The 20,812-nt window shown below is 37.4% G+C and overlaps 1 protein-coding gene across 1 annotated transcript in view; it reads left to right on the forward strand.

The window, feature by feature from the left end:
* Acaca (acetyl-CoA carboxylase alpha) overlaps window positions 1-20,812 on the forward strand; it is a 208,066-nt gene that overhangs the window by 124,136 nt on the left and 63,118 nt on the right. Inside the window, 2 exon segments of the mRNA NM_001292056.1 lie at window positions 4,206-4,361; window positions 6,367-6,513. Of these exon segments, the coding sequence (NP_001278985.1) occupies window positions 4,206-4,361; window positions 6,367-6,513 (303 nt within the window).

Consider the following 20,812-nt stretch of genomic DNA (forward strand, 5'->3'; position numbering starts at 1 on the left):
CTATTTTCAATAGTATGGGCACATCTTCAGAGGTAGTATGTTATTTTAGGGCTTCAGTATATACTTGAAAGGTGTACTCCTGATAAAGGGTAGACTTGGACCAGAATACACAAACAAGGGTTATATACTGTTTTGTGCATTTGATCCTGGGAAGAGATTAATGGAAGTAGGAAAAGACATTTTTTGTCTGTGTTTTGGAGATGAATATTTTAAAATCCTAGTTTAGTCAGTTTTCTTAGTGATCTTTTATTTTGTTCTTTGCTCCTCAGTTAGATGATCAAAGAAATCTACCCTTTAAGAAGCAAGCAGTTAGAACAGCATACACAGAGCACAGGGGTGAGCAAGAAAAAGAGTGCTCAATAGTTTTTGCTGCATGTGATGTTTTTCAGGACAACCTTAAGGACATTTTCAGTCAGAGCTTTCCATGGTTAGGGATGCTTTTAATTAACTTCTACAATGGCTTCAAGGCAGGCCTATTCTTCTGTAAAATAAGAGGGCCACTTGAGATTTTAATGTTTTTGATAAATGTTTTTTCTTCATAACTTTCTTCTTTTTTTTTTCCATTTCTTTTTATTAGAAAACTCTTAGATTTCCCTGATGCTGGTTAGCGGTGACACAGGTACATGAAAGGCACAGGTGCTTTCAGCAGAGATTTAGTATTGCACCTGGCACAAAATAAACACCTAATAGGCGTCTGCAAGAGTGAATAAGCTTCCCTCGACCTGAAGGGGACCAGCATATTTAAAAAGCCCTGGAGGTTGCTGAGCCTTGCTACAGTATGGAAGCTAGGTTGTAAGCAGTGGTAGAGGTGGTAGAGGTGGGAACTGATCACAGAGCAGCCTCCAGCCAGTTCCCATGCACCAGTGCCTACTTGGTGCTTATCACTGAACTCTTTCCTTAGTGAATCATAGGAAATTGAGGTAATCAGAACCATGTTTATCATTTCTTCATTTGCTTATTTAATATGTACTGACCACATATAGTGTGTCAGGAACTATGCATACAAAGCAATTCCTCCTTAAGAAATGTACATCAATGGGAAAAGACAGATGAGTAATTGATGTTTCTATGGTATGAGACATCATAAAGTGAAATATGTGCAGGGCTCTGAGGATGCCCACTGTGTAAATCAGAGACGGTTCTCTAAGGAAGCCCTGCTGTTGCCTTCAGTGGGAGGTATAAATAAAATCTATGCATGATTTTAAACTTGGAAAACACGACCTCTACCAACTTTTAATTACCGTGTTCTTCATAGGAGAAAATGGAGCTAACATAACTGGTCATTCAGGGGCCTCAGTTAGGATCCATTATTACCAACCTCTTGCCCTAGTACATTGTTTATTGCCAATAAGAAGAAAAGTTAACCATCTGGAGTTTCATGTTGCTTTCTTTTTCTTTTTCTTTTGTTTTCTTTTTCTTCTTTTTTTTTTTAAAGATTTTATTTATTTTACAACATTCTGCTTCCATATATATCTGCACACCAGAAGAGGACACCAGATCTCATAACAGATGATGGTTGCTGGGAATTGAACTCAGGACCTCTGGGAGAGGAAGGAGCCAGTGCTCTTAACCTCTGAGCCATCTCTCCAGCCCCTTGTTTTATTTTTCAAGACAGGGTTTCTCTGTAGCTTTGGAGGCTGCCCTGGAACTCACTCTGTGGACCAGGCTGGCCTTGAACTCACAGAGATTCGCCTGTCTCTGCCTCCCCAGTGCTGGGATTAAAGGTGTACACCACTAGCACCCAGCCTCATGTTTCTTGTATAGTTTTTGCCTATAGGCTGTAATGGACAAAGTAGTAAGGAGAAGAGGTTTGGATAGTCCAAAATTTAAATGAATTGACTTCCAGTAAAAAAAAGGAAAGAGAACAGTTTAAAATCACCCTTAGTAAGTTTATATTTTTATATAGTTTACATGTACCAAAATGGATTCATTTGTTGTATTTGGTCAAGTCTGACAATTGTGTATAATATGTAACTGTCATCACAGTCATGATAGAGAACTTCTTGTCACCCCACAAGGTTTCTCATTCTTTTCAGTGAAAGGCAGAGCACAATTACAGGCTTAGGTAATCACTAATGTGCTTTCTGTTGCTGTAGATTAGTTTTGCCTGTCCGATAGTTGCTTGTAAAGGAAATCAGACAATTCAAACTATTCTGTATTCTACTTGTTTTGTTTAACATAATGTTTTGGGAGTTCATCTATGTTGCAAGGACTATGAGTATACTCCTTTTCATTGAGTAGTATTACATTTTGTAGATTTACCAAAATGTTTATATCCTTTCAATATCGGAGTTTTATTTCCAAATTTGGATTGTTGGAAATGTATCTGTAATGTGTATTTGTAAATCTTTTTTTGTTTTGTTTTATTTGAGACATGGACTCATTATTCTGCTCAGGCTGTCCTGGAACTCACTATGTAGACCAGGCTGGCCTTAAATTCAAGGAGATCCTCCTGCCTTTGCCTTCCAAGTGTTGGGATTAAAGGCATCTGCCACCATGCCCAGCTATTATTTGCGTATCTTTATATAGATTAATTTTTATTTTTCTTGAGTAAATATATAGGAGTCTAATTGCTGGTTAATAGTATTTTTAACTTCGTAAGAAACTGACTAGCCACTTAATAGTTACCATTAAATTCCAGCAGCGATGTATATACTCTGGCAGCTTTCTTCAGATCCTTTCCTTACTGCATGGTTATATTGCTTTGCTATGGTTAGCCTAACTTCATCTCAGATGAGGACAGCTTGCAGGAATCAGGTCCTTCAGTCCCAGGCATTGAACTCAGGTTGTCAGGCTTGGTGGCAGGTATCTTTACTGAGTTGTCTCACAGTCTTAAACCTGCTTCTTTTTCTCACTCTGATTCAGTCTTTGTCCCAAATCCAGTTTTCTCATACTGTATCCTTGCCAAAACACTTGAAATCTGCTAAAAGTATGACTAGTTCTGTTACTCTCATGGTGTTGCTGCCGCTCCCACATAGCAACTTTCCCCCTGGTCTTTTAGAAGAGAGGTGAGGTGGAGGTTCCACTCTAGGGCCTTTAATCAGCCTAGGGTATGTTTTGTCCAGAATAAGACCTAATTGACAAGTCACCAGAGCACTCTTATTCCTCTGAGCTAAGATGCTAAGGATTCACTTAGCTGGATGACCTTCAAGTTTAGGGCAGTACTTAATTCCATTCTATGCATATATATCAAATCCATGGATCTTCTCATTAATGGTACACTTGTGCTTATATTTTAGGTCCAAACAGATATATGAATATATATATATACTTTTTCATTCCAATCTCCATTTGTATTCAGTATGTTGGGAATCTATATTTTATGTGTTCATACATAAAGTGCCTAGTTTAGTGTTATACAACCTCTGAGCACTCAATAAATATTAATTGAATTGAAATAATGGCACCCCTTATAAATATGCATGAGCAAATAAAACTAGCTAAATATATGGAGTATGAAGTACTCTTCTAGAAATATTTGAGTTAAAAATGATTAAAAACTGGTGTGGTGGTTTCACTATGTGACAATTCAGCAATTGCAGGAATTCACTAGTTACAGACAGTATACTATAGAGAAATATATATAGTTTAATATGTAATTTAATAAAATATAGTGATTTTTATCCTAGGCTTTGTATTATGAGCTAACAAGAATTAATTAGGTGAGTGAATGAAATTTAATTTTACTTCAAATAAAAATATTTGAAGCTTTTGTGTGGCTAATAATACTACAAAACACCTTCTAACTAAGGGACTAATACATTAAGAAGTGCTAGAACCTTGATCTGGCCCAAGAATAAGAATTACCTCTAGTAAATACTAGAACTGTTCTGTCTAGTTAGCTGACGTGCTTCATTTTTTAGTATCAGTGATTCAAGTCACTTTAGAAGGCATATGTCATCACTTTGTCTCTGAGATGTGAAATTTACACTGGACCTTCTTGTTGATCTCACCTAATCCCAAACTAAGCACAGCCTAGTATATATGCCTGGTTGGTTACACATCACTATTTTAGAGTCAGTTAACTGGCAGAGAAGGGATAACACCAAATATCCAGTGTCATGAAGCAAGTCTCCACCATTAAACACTTCCTCTATCCCCAACAGTTTCTCAGTAAATAGCATTATGGAAAACAATGCTATAGGCAGTTATTTCATTTTCTGTCTGTCTTTTAACTGTCTATGCATTCTGTTTTTTCCACACAGATCATGTTTCAGGCATATGGAGACAAGCAGGGCCCCCTGCATGGAATGTTAATCAATACTCCATATGTGACCAAAGACCTTCTTCAGTCAAAGAGGTTTCAGGCACAGTCCTTAGGAACAACGTATATATATGATATCCCAGAGATGTTTCGACAGGTAAAGGTGGCTAACGGGTGGGAGTTCTAAAGAAATGAGGTTTCCCTGAATTTCCACCAGGTCCAGCTTTCCCTAGAGAAGGGCACTCAAATAGGGGTAGGAGTATCTTGACACTCTTCTAATTTCTGTCTCATTGATGATTTTAGTTTCTTCTAACTCAGGTGCTGCATAAGGAGTGGTGAGAAGAGAAGTCTCAAGTGGAAGAGATTAAACCCATACCACGTGTTATATTTACAAAGACCTGTGTGAGGACATGTATTGAGTCTGTGTTCAAATTAGACATTTTAAAAAGGAGGAATGGAATGAGTTTCCATTTTCCTACTTTCTATGATGGTCCCTTAGCCTAAGCCAAGATGAGAGTCATTATAGGTAGCATAGACAAATGGGTATCACCACTATATTTAGTTTAAGGTATAACTTCTTTTGTAGATCTACTGTAGTTGAATTAAAAACCTAGCATGAAAAAGTGTGACATTATGAAGCTCTTCCCCTATATGGAAATAAACTCCCTGATCTTTATGACGGCAAACCCTCTCTATGCTGCAGATTTTTCCTATCAAAAGTAGAGAGGTATATCACAAGCAGAGAATACAACACATAAAGAATAAAGCATCATAGAATATGGGATTTTTAAAGAAATATCATTGAGCTGGGCGTTGGTGGCACATGCCTTTAACCCCAGCACTCGGGAGGCAAAGGCAGGTGGATCTCTGTGAGTTCGAGGCCAGCCTGGTCTCCAGCGAGAGTGCCAGGATAGGCTCCAAAGCCTATACATACAGAGAAACCCTGTCTCGAAAAACAAACAAACAAACAAAAAAAACAAAAAAAAAAAAATCTTTGATGTAGAATTTTTCAAGTCTCTTAGTCAGTACTATCAATATTACCACATTTGAATCTTAATGTAATATTTATCTTTGGACTTGTTTAGTAGTCTGTGATTCCTGTAGTATTCACAAAAACAAATTACCTTTATGTACCCATTTATTTGTACCATCCTATCTCAGAACACACGACCTTCAGTCATTACCTCCATTTTATTGTTTCATTACCCTGACAACTGGGTGTGGTTATGATTCTCAGTGTCAGTGCTATGTAAGTTGTTTTGTAATTGACAAGGGACAGAGCTAGGACACATAAGTGTGTGTAATTTGTGCTTTAGCTGTTTAAGACAAGCAAGGACAGAGCTTCATAAACAATGATTTATTTACATAAGAAGTAGAAAATGGAAATCATCAGTGTTTTTACAAATGCATGGGTATGTATTCTCAAATTTGAAATTTAATTGGTATATACTTATAGTTATACACATCTTAACTAATTCCTGTGGGAGGAGGCGTGGCTATTGCTGTGAAAAGTAGTAAAGGCATCTTCCCTTAATCTATAGTAGAAACCTAATCCTGGCTTTCTTGGATTTGGTTGTAGTAGCAGATGTCCTATGTACTTTTTTTTTTTTTTTTAAATCTTCTACTGTCAAGTTTCCCTAAGATCCTTGCCCTCCCACAGACAGATACATACACTTTTAAGAAAAGATGGTGTTATTTATTTGGTTTTATTTGTTTTGTTTGAGACAGGGTCTCACTGTAGTAGCTTTGGCTGGCCTAGACCTCATAGAGATGAACCTGCCTCAACCTCCCAGTGCTAAAGAGGAGATTAAAGACATGAGCCACCACACCTGACTGATGCTGTTTATTTGAATTTTTTATTTTACTTTCACTGGGATGGTTATTAGTGCTTTTGTGTGTGTTAATGCTCCAGTGCTGTTTCATACTCATTCAGTAGTTTGACTATATTGGGGAAGTACCTGACTTTTGACGTAACTGAAAATGCTGTAAAAATGGCTACAAGTGTATGTTTGCTGAGAATGAAGGTTGGAGCATTTAGTCTAAGGCTCACACTTTCCTAGAGCTCTTGGAAAAGAAAGTAGATTCAGAGTGACCAAATCTGACTGATTTTTATCCATGTTGAAATGTTGTCACTGATAAGTCAAACTTCTTTCTTCCATTAGTCACTCATCAAACTCTGGGAGTCTATGTCCAGTCAAGCATTCCTTCCCTCACCCCCTCTGCCTTCCGACATGCTGACATACACTGAACTGGTGTTGGATGATCAAGGTCAGCTGGTCCATATGAACAGGCTTCCAGGAGGAAATGAGGCAAGTAGATAATAATTCTCCCTTTTCATCTCTGTGTCCACTAGTACCAGCCTTCCATGAGAGCTGTCATTACACAGTAGAAGTTAAGACTCAAGTGGCAGAGTCAGGACAGCAAACCAAGAAATAACTGTGAATTTTTTAGGTATAATAATTGTATTACAATTTTGCTTTTTGAAAAGGAATATTATTTTCTGATGGGCATACATACTAATATAACACCTTTATAGATCAAAGGTCTAATGTCTAGAATTTGCTTCAAAACAGAGATGAAGGTCAGATTTTAAGTGGAGCAAGATTGATGAGTTCATAATTGATACATGAGAATAGATTATTATCCTTTTTTATTAAGTTTGGAATTTTGAGATTTTTAGGTATCCTTTTTTACACTTGATTCATTGGATTTGGTGATATTGTATGATAAAGAAGTTCTTCCTAACCGGGTGTTGGTGGCGCATGCCTTTAATTCCAGCACTCAGGAGGCAGAGGCAGGCAGATCTCTGTGAGTTCGAGGCCAGCCTGGTCTCCAGAGTGCGTGCCAGGATAGGCTCCAAAGCTACACAGAGAAACCCTGTCTCGAAAAAACAAAACAAAACAAAGCAAAAAAAAAAAGAAGTTCTTCCTGAAGGGCTCATTGATAGCCAATAGTTTTTAAAAAAACAAAAAAAAAACAAAAAGTCCTTCATTCATTGATTTGTTTGTTTGTTTTCCGATAAAGTCTCTTACTTTGTAAAGCTGGGTGGCCTGAAACTCACTACATAGACCAGGCTGGCTTTAAACTCACAAAGACCCTCCTGCCTCTGCCTTCTGAGTGCTGGGATTAGACAAGTGTGCCACCATACCTGCCTGATTCTGATAGTTATTAAAACCTTTAACTTGGGTGGAGAGAGACAGGGAAAGGATCTAGAAAGACTAGGGGAGGAGACTATGATCAAAATATATTTATATTTTAAAATTGTTTCAAATAAAAATATAATAAATTATTAGTCATTAAAATAATAAGAATTTTTAAAATAAACACATTTTCTATCCATGTATTTTGTCACATTCCAGCATCTAAAAGCTGAGACAGGAAAATTAGAAATTCAAGGTTAATCTGGCAGCATGCATCACTGTCTTGAAACAAAACAGAAAACATTTCTAGGATTAATAACCTTTCTCATGTAGTACCATGTTAATAATGACATAAAGACAAATTCTCCTGTGTCCCATCATATTCTTTTCCATACATTAAAATTCTTACGATTTTGACTGTGCTTCTAAGGTATAATTATAACAATGGTAAAAATATTAACACACCTAAAAATACAAGTATTTTTATTGCAGATTCAGATATATCCCTGGCTAAACTCATTCCTTAAAATAATGTTTATCTGAGCCAGGCTGTGGTGGCTCACACTTTTAATCCCAGCACTTGGGAGACAGAGGCAGGTGGATCTATGAGTTTGAAGTCAGCCTGGTCCACAGAGCCAGTTTCAGGATACATAGGGTTATACAGAGAAACCTTGTCTTGAAAAAGCAAAAATCAATAGATAATAATAACCTTTATTTTGGTGTTAACATAAGCAAGCTGGGTGATTATTATAGATGCTATATGAATTTTTCCCATTGTGTTGAGTATCTTATTTTTTGGTTCTTTGGAAAAAGGGTCTCTTTGTAGCCCTGGCTGTCCTAGAACTCACTATGTAGAACACACTGGCTTTGAACTCTGTTGTTTCTGTTGTAAAGGCATGTGCTACCACACCCAGGTCCAGTATCCTTTTCAAAAATATTTGTTCTGTGTGCAATGTATATGACTGTTGAGTACCACAGTATAGGCTGCAAGAGCAGGTGATGTAGCATTGGGGTGGAGACAAGCACTGGACCAGATGGAGAGGCTTAGAGTTGTAGGAGTTCTTCCAAGACAATGGGGTGTAGGTGGCAGGTGTTGCCAAATGTAAATGCATATGCATCATCACACAAAGTTGAAGCAGAGCTCTGTACCTACTATATGGCTTCTGCTTGCAAGCCCCTCAGCAGAAAAGAAAAGCTTTGTTGTGCTAGTCTGTAATTTTGATTCATTGAATAGCTGTTGAGGAACAGAAAGCAACCTTGTAAACATGAGGATGAGAGTAAAATGGTTTTAACTAATGTAATTAAAACATAAAATGAGGGGTTTTTGTTGTTGTTTTTCCACATGAAAACTGGCTTCATTGCTGTGTGAAACCTCTTGCCATGATCTTTCTTCTCCTGCTTTCTCTATTCTCATTCTGTGTTTGAGCGAATGGAGACTCGGGGAATAGTGAAGTCCCAAAGGGACAGAGCTCTGTTCTTGCTGAAATTACAAGCACAGAGCTGCCTGGGCATGAACATGTAGTGTTTACTCTGCCAGTATGAATACAAATAGTCTTATTATACGGAACTCTGTACCCAAAGACCACACACACACACACACACACACACACACACACACACACACACACACAAAAAAAAAAAATTAAAGGGTTGGTTTTTTTTTTTTTTTTTAACCCCTTTAAGACCTAACAAACGTATGTATGAAAGGAGTGGCTACTGCAATGAGTGGCAGTCTATAGTAGTGACCACGAGGGGTTTTTTTGCCTAATAGTTGTAAAACCAGAAAGAACAGCATTTGTGGAAATGGCTGTTGCACTTTTCACATTATTCTGTCTTTCTTTTTCTCAGTTATGTGTTTTCTTTGTTCTCTTTTCCTTTTCTTCAAATGATTGACTAGGATTGAGCCTGCATGTTAGCTTGCTGTTTCTGAGCCTAAGAGTTCAGGAAGAGTGAGGTTGATAGTCTTTTGTGAACAGTCAATAACTGATGCCCAGGATGGCTGGTGAGGTCACTGACCTTAGCTAGATTATGGATACTGCATGACAGGAATGAGGTTAAGGTATTAGAATCAATCTCTGCTACCAATAGCTTGGACATACAATGGAGTGTGTCCATCGAGAGACTCGCCAGTCTAAGGATTGAGTTTCATCGTTCTACTCTGAGGGACAGCTGTACATAAGAGGTGACGAGGTGACAGTAGGATATATTTCCTCGAGCTGAGACCAGTTTTATCAGGGCACGTTGGCTTTCTGCTACTGCAGTTTAATTTTCTTTGGCCAAAGCGACAAGTTTGTCATGAGCCCAGCACTCTACATATTACCTGAAGAATGGTGTGAAGAGAACAAAGTGAGCTCATGCTGATGGGATTTGGAGCAAATCTGTCCTTTGCCAAAGAGAATGGGCATCAGAACAGAGCCTTGAGAAGTGGTTTTATTTAAAAGGGAATAAGAAATGGATCTGTTAATGTTCTGAGAGCCAAGGCTCAATGTAAATGCATTGTTGCTACATAGACATTAAATCATCATAATGTGGTGTTCTCCAGAGTGATGCCACTACCAGGTCATCATTGTAGGTGATGCTGAATTACCTTCAAGTATTGCAGCTTCTGGATTTAAAAGCCAGCACATGGATATTAGGAATGAGGGTAAAACATGAGATTCCTGTATAGTTTTTCCCATGAATTGAGGTACTTCTCCTTACAGCCAGAGGGAGAAAATGTGCACTTATCAGAACATTGGTTACCTTGTTGGCCGGCCTTTCTTCCCCCACTTTTTTCCTAGAATGGTAAATAGGTAAAATGGTGATAGGACCAGAACTTGGACTGATTCAGTTCCATTTAGTTTTAGGTAACCTGTTTGCCATTTGAGGAAGACATTGGCTATTTCAGCAGAGATGTGACCTGCATTCTGAACATTTGTGCCTGTGCTAAAAGCATGAGAAAGAGCTTGTCTGATTCTGTGTTAGCTTACTTTCTTCCTATTTTCCTAGTGTCCCTTTCCCATCAAGAAAGATGTAACTAAGGAAATACTACCTAATTCCTGGTGAGAAGTATAGGATACATTTTTCTCATTGTCAGGTTTGAATAGTTTGCATTTAATATGAATTTAGAGTCAGGATAAGAACGATGTGGACCAAATCCGTGAACTACATTACTTGCAAATAGCTCTAAAGATGAGTTGCCTGGGATTTTCTTAATAGTTTCAAGTAAAGATGAAAATTGAAGAAAATGTGATTGCAACAGAGACTAACAGATTTCCTTTCTCGCTGCTATGATGCAGCAATGATGAGCACTGTATGTAAATACATAGCTAGATGAATGTATGCTTCGGAACTACAGAAGAAACACAGCTATCCATCCAGTCTGCTTTACTACTTCCCTTTTTGAAGGAATTGTTTTCATTTTTCTGCTTGTTTGCTAACCTATTTTGATCATTTGGTGGAAGCTGTAATTGTAGGTGGGCACATTTTGAGTAACACTTTGCAATCCAGCACAACTGCTTTTTGTACTAAACCCAGTTATTAAAAAGCTCAGGCTAAGATCAAGCAAAAGGCTGTAATGCACTTGACAGAGAACAACTTAACTTCGCCTGGTAGGACAAAGGAAAAGCCTGGCTCTTATGTGGTTACATTCTTCTTTGTTGTGAAGTAAGTCCACTAGTGTTTCATTTTATTTCTTTTTTACAGTTATTTGAACTCAATCAGTAATCTATAATGATGAAAATGTGATAAAGAGGCAACTCTTACAGAAGTTTTATTGCTGATGGAGATCAAGCATGGGCTTTTTACATTCCTTCCCGTCATTTTTGTCACCATGAAAAACTGGAGATGAGAAAACACTGTGTTTAGAAGTAGCTATCATAATGAGGCACCCCAAACAGGAGTGGTAATGACAGACTGCCATCCTAGCATGGCAGAAGAATTTTTTCTTTAGTACCACCCCACTCCCCCAGAAAAGTATATTCTACGTTTAATGCATTTGAATAGTCACCTCTGCCTAAGCTGTCATGAGAAGGAATTAGCATGGCTCGGAAGCTTCGTTTTTCCAGATGGGCACTAGGTGTCAGGGTTTTTCCTTCTCAGCAGTATTAACATTCATTCAGACAAGCTTTTTAAATTCCCCTGTTTGAAGCAAACCCACTTGTTTCCTTCATTCCCTTTTATTATTTTGTTGTTGTTGGCATGGTAGGTTTTTTTCATAATGTTAGTTGGCATATTAACTCAGGTTGAAACTGTTGAATCCACATCGTGACCTGGTACTTTTTTTTTAAAGAAGAGAATGCTCAAATAGGAAATAAAGTAATATGAATTCAAATTTAAAGACTAGTTGCCATCGACTGATATATTTATTTCATTTCTGCTTTATAGTATCGGGGAAATTGTGGGGAAGTAGATATTAGGAATTCAGCTTTGAAACTACTTAGCCTACCTATATCTGTATTTAACTGTCATTTAACTGTTTACAGTGTGCTATCATCCTTTATTATACTTACGTGTGTGTGTGTGTGTGTGTGTGTGTGTGTACGTACATCATGGCACACAGGTGAATATCAGATGATAACTTGTGGGAATTGTTTCTTTTCTTTGACTGTGTGTGTCCCAGGTCTGGAACTCAGGTTAGCAATCATAGTAGCAAGTGCCTTTATCTACTGAACTTCTTGACCAGCCTTCTTGAATTTAATTATAAAATTATTTAAATGATATAAAAAATATGCGGAAACATCAATTACCAACCACTAAGATCCTACCATTGTGACTGTGCTTCTTGATTGAGGCAATATTTTTTGGAAAGTTTTTGTTGTTATTTTATTGTTTTGGGGGTTTTTTTGTTTGTTTGTTTTGAGACAGGGTTTCTTTGTGTAATAGTTCTGACTGTCCTGGAACTCAATTTGTAGACCAGGCTAGCCTCAGACTCTCAGAGATCCACCTGCCTCTGCACCCTGAGATTAAAGATGTGTGTCATCACCACCCAGCTTCTTTGAAAGTTTAATTTGAGCATTAAAGAATGTTTCTCAGCACTAGGGAGGCATAGGCAGGTGGATCTTGTGATTTCAAGGCCATCCCGGTATACATAGTGAGTTCTAGGACAGCCAGGAATATGTGGAAAGACTCCTCTCCAGGAGGAGAGAGAAGTCCCACCCCCGACCCTCGCACATTCGAGCGGCGCCCTCGAGAATTTTGAGCAAATAAAGTCCAAAATAAGCGATTTAAAAAAAAGGGGGGGGGAGAAGATTATGATGATGATAGGGCTGGCCCTTTCCATACTTACCGAAGAATTGGTTGATGTGATGGTTAATCTTCATTGTCAACCTAACTGATGTAAGAATCACTTACAAGACACACTTCTGTCTCAGACTCACACAGATTCATCTCCTGAGGGAATTCCTCCCTGACTGTCGTGATCCATTTCCCTTAGAATACGGACTTCCATTGATGCTGCTTCCTGACTGCAAACAGTGTTACCCTCTTTTTTTTTTTTTTTTTTTTTTTTTTTTTTTGAGACAAGGAGGTTTCTCTCATAGAGATCCATATGCCACCACACCTGTCCCGTGTATCCCCTCTTAACCTGAGCTAAAACAAACTCCTCTTAAGTTTGCTTTAGCTGGGTACTTGGTCACAGTGATGAAAATAGTAACTGATACAACTTGGCTTATCATGAACTCAAATTCTCACAGATCCATTATTGTCTAAAACTGCCTGGAGAGTGTTTGTGGGCTTGAGTACAAAAATGATTGCTTGTTTATCCTGTACACAGGACCCAGGTATTTTTCTGGATTGACACTCGTTTTTATGTATCTTTTTTTTTCTTTTTAACTCAGTCTCAAAATAGCTTCAAGAATGTGAAGTTAATCGAGATAAATTGTATTATGTTTTCTTTTTTTTTTTTTTCCCCCTCCAAGACAGGGTTTCTCTGTGGCTTTGGGGGTTGTCCTGGAACTAGCTCTTGTAGACCAGGCTAGGCTGGTCTCGAACTCACAGAGATCTGCCTGCCTCTGCCTCCCGAGTGCTGGGATTAAAGGCATGCACCACCAACGCCCAACTGTATTATGTTTTCTTTAATTCTTTTGAAATTAGTTTGTCTTTTTAAATGCTGAATATTAAAGTTAAGTCACTGTTGTCTTGTGAGTTATGTGTTAGAAAAGCAGCTTATTTTAATTGTGCTGAGCAGCAGGTGAGCTCTGGAAGAGCCCTTAGAGAAGGAGACCAGGTCTTGAGAGATGGCTCAGCCATTATAGGCAGGCTCACAACCAAAAAAAAATGAGAAAAGCAGAAGACCATGAACTCTGAACATATTGAGAAATCACAGCCCCTGATCTATGCCTGAAGATGGGGGAACATCTTTAAGTACTTGAGATCTACAGTAGAACAGTGTCATAACCAACTATTAGGTGCATACAAATACTTTGTATTGAGTATGGAGCCTTATTTTCTGTGAAGAGCTTTAAAGGAAGAAGAAAACATTGACTCCTAAAGGCAACAGATGAAGCTCAGAGATAAAGTGCTAGTTTGACATGGAGAAGGCTGTGGGTTCAGTCCCAGCCTCAAGCTTAGAAAGATAGAAAATCTAAATATAGAGAAACATGTATTATAGGATATGTGGTAAGAACGTTGGGGATTTTGCTTTGTTTTGGGTTTTTTTGTATTTTTGGTTTTTTTTTAAAACATACTTTCCTATTATCCCTATTCTAAGTGGGTATATTTGGCTCTATGTCTTTGTCTAAAATGATCTTCTGTCCCTTCATTAGAAAATATTTGAGGCTGATTTTGAAAAATAAGTCTGCCCAAATGGAATTACTTCTAATGAATTTCTAATACTGTTCTTTTGGATACATGTGCTTTTCTTAGAATTCCTTCCAAATGGCTTTTGCCAGCATTGGATATCTCATCAGGTTGGCTAGTTGGTTTTGACTGATTGTTAACAAACCAAAGTTTAGTGAGCTTAATTAACTGAAAAAATCCTAAAGTTCCTGTTGTACACTAGAGCAGGTTTTTAGGTTTTCTTTGACATATGTCCAGATGTCAGTTCTAGAGGTGGCCGTTAGAAGAATGCTCTTCCCAGAGGTTTTTTATATATTCTAAATTTTAAGATTTTCATGGAAAAAGGGATGTAGATAGTACCCTATGTCAAGAAACCACAGCTCCAGCTAGAGTCATCAGATGACTCCTAAGAATGAAGCAGTGTCTAGAGACCAGCATCTGTCTATGCAATTAACAACAGGCAGTGCTTCTAGAACTGCAGTGGCCTCCTTACTTAGTTAACTTCTGTATCACTCAGTCCTGTGACCTGTTTCTCAAGTACCACTGATGCGTGTGTATTCTATGACATGTGTAACAAAATTAAAATACTGAGTATAGATATATAAAAGTATTATGGTTTCATATATGTAAATATCACAAGGAGAAATCATTCCCTAGTACTAGATTATTATTGTAATCTTTGGTTATATTTTCAAATAGTTAAAAATTTTTTCTTATAACAATGATACTTACCCTCATGTCAACTTTTAATTAGAGGGGTTGAGGTAGCTTTACATTTTTAAATTAAGCATAGAAAACTAAGTTTTTAGCTGTCAAGAAAGTTGTCTTGAACTCATTTGTTTGTATGACATTAGGCAATGAGACATACTGTATCTGACAGATGATATAACTTGGAAAGACATTAACTATTTTCAGCATAGTTTTCACAAACAGTAGAAATTAAGTCAAATACCACATTATCTTGTTGCTTAAAATACATTTTTAAAAAGCTTTTAATATTTTCTGTATTTTGTTATTTTTATTATGGCACTTTTTGATAATTTTTAATTAGAAGTATAGCTTTAATTTGGTATATCTCTTTAATTTGGTATATCTCTATCTAAAAGGACAAAAGGTAAATTTTGATTTAAGTACCCAAAAAGAAGCTCAGGTTCAAGGTTATTTTATCATTTTTGTGATGCAATGTCACCAGCTATCTCAGCTGTAACAGTCTAGGGTTCTTTGTGTTATCACTTTAGAGCCTTACAAGTAGTTATCTCCCTAGTATTAGCAAAATTAGAACAATAGGTATTGTAGACTTTAACATGGGAAATGACAAACATACCCACCTCAGCCACAGCTAGCCTGTGCCTATGTCTATGTGGGAAAGTGTGATACAGCTGAGCTTAAAGTGTAGAGAGAAGAAAGGCAAGTAGAGCAAAGATTCCCTTTCTGTTCCCACTGCCCTCAAAACCAAACCCTATCATGTTTTGCCCCTTAGCTTTTCCTTCACATTTTTCTGTTGAACTTAATGTTACTGTTTTATGATAACAACAGCAGCTTTGGGAAATGCCTGTGTGCACTTGTACATTCTAGTCACACTGATAGAACAATTAATGTTGATGTCAATTTTGGTGTTAATTTTGGGTAATGATTAGTGTTGACATGGTGTGTCAGACTAATGGCATTTATGGGTACCAACAGAATAAATGTAAATATTATCATTTTTTATCTGTTATAGTAACATTAAACCAGGGTCCTCCCAGGAGAAAAAAAAATACATATATGGGTAGATAGATAATGCCTTTCTCTATTGCTGGTGTTACTCAGCGAGAAAATGACATCTCAGGGTAGAATCCTAATCACTGTTTGGAGCATCAGAAATAATGATCACCTCTGATCGGAGGTTGTGAATAATTCATTTGGTTTGATTTTCACGTCCTGTCCAGTGATACTTTTCAAACCAAATGTGTTTCTACAGGAAAATAATGGTCCCACTTCTTATGGAAATACCATGGCACAAATCATTTTACCCACATAAAAACAGTTAAATAAGACTGTTCTTTTCTGCTTGCTTTCCCCTCCCTATTCCCTCCTCCCTCATTTGAGCATGTTTATTCCAGAATCAAAATGTGGCCTGAGAATTATTTTCTTCCTCAGAACTTGCATAAGGAAAATAAACACTTGTTTCTGTTCCTCTTTACCTTATTCACTGTAGCTCTTTTGGTCTGACTTCCCCTTTCATCTTTAGATAATTAATTAGCTTGAATTGCTAACCCTAAGCTGGAAGTTCTGATATATATATATTGAAATTTGATATTTTAAAACTTACTTTTAATGCTAAATACATAGGACTACTTAGCTAGTCAGTGCTGTAGACAGGTTTAGCCAGGAAAGAGGATGCTTGTGCTGCCAGCACCAAGAAGCCTACCCAGACAAATAGGCCACAGGTTGCCCTTTGGTTGCTTCTGCAGCCTTTCAGTTCTCTTTAGGCTTCAGTCCTGGAGTTTCATTTTTACCAGATTTCACCTACATAAAATATGAGAGGTGAAAGAATTGGAGAAAAAGAGGACTCAATAATGACATTTCCCTTCCTTCTGTTAATATATAGGGCTGTTTGGGCTTAGATGAAGTCAGTGAGTGCTACATGCCTAATCACATGGCCATGCTGTGTATATTCTTATAGAATTGCAGTTACTGATGTGAAATCTTCATTGTGTATATAATACAGACCCACATATATAAAGTAACTGGACTGAAAAACTTATGGTGTCCCAATTAAAAGGGGAAGGGAGAAAATGACTGTCTTTTGATATAGTGCTGAATCCTCTGAGACAAAGCTATTCTTAGAATATTTTGAGTCTTTTCTCCTGACTGTTGTAACCCTGCCCCTCACCCCCCTCTTCAAATCAAGGGCAAGAGGAAGCGTTTTTCAACCTAGTGTTCAATCATCAGACGAAGTGTTTTGCATTCAGAAACCATTTTCGGTATCAAATTCAATTTTGTCAAGTGATTAGTTGAGTTTGGTAGAGAATAATTTAAAAACACAAAGCTGGAAATGGCCATCGTGCTTCTGCACCAGAGGAAAGCAGTTGCTGTTTTCCAGCTGCTGTCCTCTCAGTGCCTGTGTGTTCCAACTGGATTATTGTGTTAATGTCTTTGCAGGTGTTCCAGGCCTGTGTCTGTTGACACTCTGTGTGTATTCCTATCCAGGACTGCTAAGAGACATAGGGAAGTGGGGAACTGATTCCTTGCCTGCCTATCAGTACTAACGCCCTTTTATGTACATATGTTTGTAAGCTCTTTAGTCCCCTTCAAGATGAAAGGCTCTGTATAAATATAAGCTTTCGATTTTAGTACATGTTTGTAATACATGTGGTACAGTCCTAAATATGTATTTAGCTGATAGGCACTGTTCTTGTCTATTATACAAATATTGACTTTAAAAGTATAAATATGTATTTAACCATCAGACCAGAAAAACACTGAGAAGCAGTTTCTTCTCAGGTAGAGATATTAATATTGTATAAACCTGTGTATACATGTGTTTACATTCTACCACAGCACCACAGAGCACTTCTCTTAAAAACAAAACGATATTCCCAACAGCCTAAGATAGTTCTGTTTGTTTTGACACAGGCTGTTGCCTTATAACCCTCACTGGCCCAGAACTTAAAGCCATCCTCCTAAAGGTTGCATTTATAGAGGTGTCTTGGAGGGTAACTCAGTCTTCTTGCCTCCCAAGTACTGGGATTACAGGTGTGTGCCGACATACCCAGCTTCTAAAAATATGACTTATGATTCTATATCCTTAACTACCACACTATTTTACCTATTACAGTTATGATATGCATGTATTTTTGTGTTCTTTTCTAATTGTGTGCTATATCATAGCTTTAATGCTGTTAATAATCTTCAGAGCCATCACTTTGTTTTTGAGAAAACAAAACAGTCAAGAATTCTTAAATTGGCTAAAAATTTCTTCCCTGCCAAAGACTTAAACTCTATACTTCTCTCCTTTTTGATACATATTCACCCATAATTTTTATACACACTAAATTCCAGTAGCATGTCCTTCTTTGTGTTTTCTCCATTCTCTTCTTGCTCCATCTGGCAACATCTTAGATGTTTTGACTATCAGGACTATGCACTTAGCAGTTTCATGATTGTAATGCTATTCAGAATACTAATAGTGAATCAACTATCCAGTTTACTTTGCTTCAAAAAATAAAAAAGGTGTGTGTGTGTGTGTGTGTGTGTGTGTGTGTGTGTGTGTGTGTGTGTGTGTGTGTAAGAAAACAGTTATTCCATACATTAGAGAGAGAGAAGTAGGCATAGCAGAAGCCTAGGCTATTCTGGAACTTTAAGCTTGTAATACTCCTGCCTCTGCCTTCGGAATGCTGGAATTACAGGTTTGCACTATTTTAAAATAATTGTAAATTCAGAAAAGTTATAGAAACAGTATAGAGAGTTCTTTTTCATGCAAATCTTCTTTGCACACTTGTATACATGTGTGGGGGCTGTAGTGTGCACTCTACCACTGAACTATATTCTTTATATCCCCTTGTATTAACATCACATAATCATAGTAGAAATATCAAAATGAAGAAATTGTCATTGCTGCAGTTCTATAAAATAAGCAGGTTTGTTTTGTATTGCACTAGTTTTTTTCTAATCATATACTTTTTCTATTCCTGGATCCAATCCATGAAGCACATTGCAGTTAGCGATTAGTGACATTTATGTTTGTGCTATAATTAATATTCACCATCCATATTGTATTCAGCTAAATACAATAATAATATTCTGAAATATACTTCTATAATTTCTCTAGTAAAGAAACAGCATTTCTTTTCCCTGTGAGCCTTACATTATAAAATAAATAATTCACACTAGCTATAAAAATAAGGTACTGGGCTGAGGATATAGCTTAGTGATAGAGTGTGTATATAGTATGTGTGGAGCCATAGTTTGATTCTCCAGTAACCTCCCCCAAAGTTACATTGTACCACAGTTTCCTTCTGGCAATAAAAGCTACCTTTGTGTTATGATAGCAGCTACATTAAGAGTATGAGGCTCTGTACTACTTTAATGTGCTCTTCACAACAATCCCTTAAAAAAGTTCTATTTTATAGTTGGGGAAAGTGGGGCTTGTCAAAGGTTGTTGTGTACAAGGTTTTACAACTAGTATGAAACTGACATTTGGACCAAGACATCTTGACTTACTCAATCTCATAATCACTGTCAGTGTTTGTCAACTTATAGTGCAGTGCAGCATGTAGTAAGTAATCAATTGACAATGGCTGTTATTCTTACCTTATAGGTTCACTTAGTGGTACTTAGTACTCTTAATCTATAATCTTTTGATACTGGTTATGACTAGTGTTTTAAACCACATTGTTGACTGTTTTCCAAGTATTTCCAACTAGTATTGTTCGTTTGTTTTAATGAAATGACTATTCTGTGAGTGATGGTACATGCATGCAATAACAGCATTCAAGAGGCTGAGATGGGAGGATTGCCATGAGTTTGAGGACAGTCCTGTGCTACATAATGAGTTCTAGGCCAGCCTGAGCTACAAAGTGAAATGCTGTCTCAAAAAAAAAAAAAAAAAAAAAGTAGTTCTAAGTGGTATCTGATCTATTATCAAATGAATTCTCTGCATGAAAATCTTAATAAGAGATCAGAGAATACAGGAGTCACTTTAGGATGGAGAAGTTTTAATAAGGAAACAGAGCTCGAATGAAACTTTGAAATAGGTAGGATTCAGATTGATTGAGAGGTAAGAAAAGGGCAAGCTTTGTGTATGTTGGATTTAATCAGAGTCCTGCTTCCAGTAGTTCATCAAACTCATGGGCGTTCTTTGTCTTTCATGTAGGGACATTGACGTTCAATAAGGTTAAATATATGCCAAGGTCACTAAGCTAATAAATGATAGATCCTAGATTTAGATCGAAGTTTGGGTGACTCCAAAGCCTGTGTTTACCCTTATATGCCCTACTGTTTGATTAGCAATGAAATCCAAATTTTAATGTTAATTGAAACACAAATGCTTCCTCATGTGTTCATTGTGCTAACTCAAACTGATTATTTTTTTTGTAAGGATACTTACTATACTGAGACTGGCCTAACACTCTCAATTCTGTTGTGGTATGTTTAATGTAGGAGGTAGGGAATAGGGGCTGATCGGTGAAAAAAAAGACAGAATGAGGAACATGTAAAGCCAGATTCGGTGTTGTGTGTTCATAATCCCAACTCATAGGAGGCTGAGGCAGGAGGATTGTGAATTCAGTCCAACTTGGACTACATAACCAGTTCCAGGTCATCCAAACCCATATAGCATAACCTGCCATGAAAAACTGAAGAGGGGGAAAAACTGTTTCTTGGTGCTGCTGTGTTGACGCCTAATTAGAAATCAATTTTGCAAGCATAATGACCTGGCCAGTTGCTGAACTGACTGCCCAAGTGACACAGGAGTCCCTAGATAATAAGGAAAGATAAGAGTATTATCTGCCTGCCTAGTGCCACACAGTCACACTGTTTACATTAACACACAAATGCCGGAGTAGATTCTTCAGGACTTGTATATAAGCTGGCCTAGGTAGCTAAGGTTAATATAGCATAAAATTTTCTGTAAAAGCCAATCTTCCTAACTACAAATACGCTTACAAGAAAGTAGACAGAGAATCGCTTTTCTTTTCTGAAAAACAAATGAGTGGTTTAGGTAAAGCAG

Source organism: Cricetulus griseus, chromosome 7 (genome assembly GCF_003668045.3).
Source record: "Cricetulus griseus strain 17A/GY chromosome 7, alternate assembly CriGri-PICRH-1.0, whole genome shotgun sequence".
Taxonomy (NCBI): domain Eukaryota; kingdom Metazoa; phylum Chordata; class Mammalia; order Rodentia; family Cricetidae; genus Cricetulus; species Cricetulus griseus.